Source organism: Terrapene carolina, unplaced genomic scaffold, assembly GCF_002925995.2.
Source record: "Terrapene carolina triunguis isolate 2854851 unplaced genomic scaffold, T_m_triunguis-2.0 Scaffold33920, whole genome shotgun sequence".
Classification (NCBI taxonomy): domain Eukaryota; kingdom Metazoa; phylum Chordata; order Testudines; family Emydidae; genus Terrapene; species Terrapene triunguis.
Genome location: NW_020698271.1, coordinates 7920 through 10169, shown reverse-complemented (window position 1 = coordinate 10169; position 2250 = coordinate 7920). Strand labels below are relative to the sequence as shown.

Sequence of the window (2250 nt, the reverse complement as noted above, 5' to 3'; positions counted from 1 at the left end):
GGCCAAGCCATGCAGCCTCTGTCCCTTAATACCAAGATCTGGTCCTGGTGGGCTTTGCTGAGTCACAGTGATCAAGTAAATCCCCCATTGTGTGGTGCTTGCGCAACTGTCATTGAATTATAAATCCCTTGATTGCAACTCCCATGTTGATGAATGGCCGGTGAATGCCCACGTGGGCGGGGGTCACCACCCTTGTAGGAAGGACTCTCAAACTTACAACATATTTCACTGACAACCATACAGCAAAATCTTATAACTTCATACACACTAACGATACACATATTTGGACAGAACAATGGGTTTCAGCAGATCATGTCCTTTCATATGATATCTCACATGCATTCTTTGTATCACACATAACATAATCATGTGACATTGGTGAATACGGGGTTCCAAGGTGTTGCTTTGGGGTACAGAGTGCCACAGAGGGGAGTGGGATCTAGTGGGTTGGAGGGAGAGGGGGCTGGAGCCAGGACTCCCGGGTTCTATCCTCAGTGCTAGGAGGGGAGTAGGATCTAGTGGGTTGGAGGAGGAGGGGGCTGGCTACCAGGACTCCTGGGTTCCTTTGGCAGCTGATGAGCCTGTTCTCCTTTGAAGGAGCTGAGAAGATGAGTTCAAATGTTTACATCCCACTGGTTCTCACTGTCTACATCATCACCTTCCTGACCGGCCTCCCGTCCAACCTTCTGGCCTTCTACACCTTCCTGGTGAAGGTCCGCCAGAAACCCACCCCCGTCGACATCCTTCTCCTCAACCTCACCATCTCCGACATCTTCCTCCTCATCTTCCTCCCCTTCAAGATGTTGGAGGCTGCCTCAGGCATGGTGTGGTCCTTGCCCGCTTTCCTCTGCCCACTCACCAACTACTTTTACTACAATAGCATCTACATCAGCTCCCTCCTTCTCATGGCCGTCAGCGTTGATCGCTACCTGGGGGTGGCCTTTCCCATCAAGTACAAGCTCCGGCGCCGTCCAGCTTATGCTGTTGCCACCTCCGTGGTCTTCTGGTTGATCACGTGCGGCCACTGCAGCATCGTCTACATTGTCCAATATGAGGTCCTGAGCCCCAATGGGACCGCGACTTCCAATAACGTGTCCAACTGCTATGAACATTTCTCCCCTACGCAGCTCCAGATCCTGCTCCCTGTCCGGCTGGAGTTCTTCGTCGTCCTCTTCTGCCTCCCCTTCACCATCACCATCTTCTGCTACGTCAACCTTGTCCGCATCCTGGTGGCCTTGCCCAACATCCCGGCCCGGAGGAAGCAGCGGGCCGTGGGCCTGGCTCTGGCCACCTTGTTCAACTTCATAGTCTGCTTCGCCCCCTACAACCTGTCCCACGTGGTGGGCTTTGTCCAGAACGAGAGCCCCTCCTGGAGGGTGTACGCTCTTCTCCCCAGCACCCTCAATGCCGCCTTGGACCCCGCCATCTTCTACTTCTCCTCCACTGCTGTCCAACGGGCCTTCGCCAACTGCCTGGCCGCCCTGTGGCATAACCTCAGCACCATCTTGTCCCGGTGCCATCTCCCCTGCTTGACTCGCTGCGGAGAAGAGGGCAGCGAGTTGAAGGCAGCCAGTGGGAACGTGGTTGAGGAGTCGACGACTTGACCCCCAGGATGAGACCAACTCTCTGCTTTCTCCGCAGAGCCTTCCTTGTCCTATACTCCGCAGGAGCAAGAGATCCTGCACTTGAGCCAGGGACGGCATCTTCTGTCCTTCCCTGCACCTCCCGAGAGGGCTGTAGCCCTCCTTAGACAGCAGCGTGTAGCGGGGCTTGGAGTTGGTGCCCAACTTCCACAAGGCTTTGGCCTAATTGAGCTTCAGTGTGGTTGGCCAAACTTGCACAGGGGTTTGGCCGACCTCCAGTTGGGGTCAAGGTCCTTCCTTTTCCGCTGCCGGGCCATGAGCAGTACCGAGTTTACAATGGTGCCAACGGGAGCGGGCCCACACTTAGAAGGGGCCCTGGTGCTGGGACTGTGGCCCCACCCCCCTGCTGGAGCCTGAGCCCCCCCGCGCCCCACTGAGCCTGTTCCTCCAGAGCCGCTGCTCACTGTTGGCTCCTCTCCACCCCCTCCCCAGCTTCCTCCCGCTTCAGTCCTCTCCACCCCTGACACCCGGTGCGAGTGGCGGGCGGGGCCTCAGGGGAGAAGAGGCTGAGCAGGGGCTGGGCCTTGGGGCAGAGCGAGGGGTGGGACCACGGTCCATCCTTGGCCTTGGCCCTGGCCATGAGTGGTTGGCCAAGCGCCCCCCAGAC

The 2250-nt window shown here is 57.4% G+C and overlaps 1 protein-coding gene across 1 annotated transcript; it reads left to right on the top strand.

Annotated features, from left to right (window-relative positions):
- Positions 1 to 608: 608 nt before the first annotated feature.
- On the top strand, positions 609 to 1604 carry LOC112125180 (free fatty acid receptor 2-like). The gene has a single exon (XM_024223625.1). The coding sequence runs from the start codon at positions 609 to 611 to the stop codon at positions 1602 to 1604; it is 996 nt and encodes a 331-aa protein (XP_024079393.1).
- Positions 1605 to 2250: the final 646 nt, after the last annotated feature.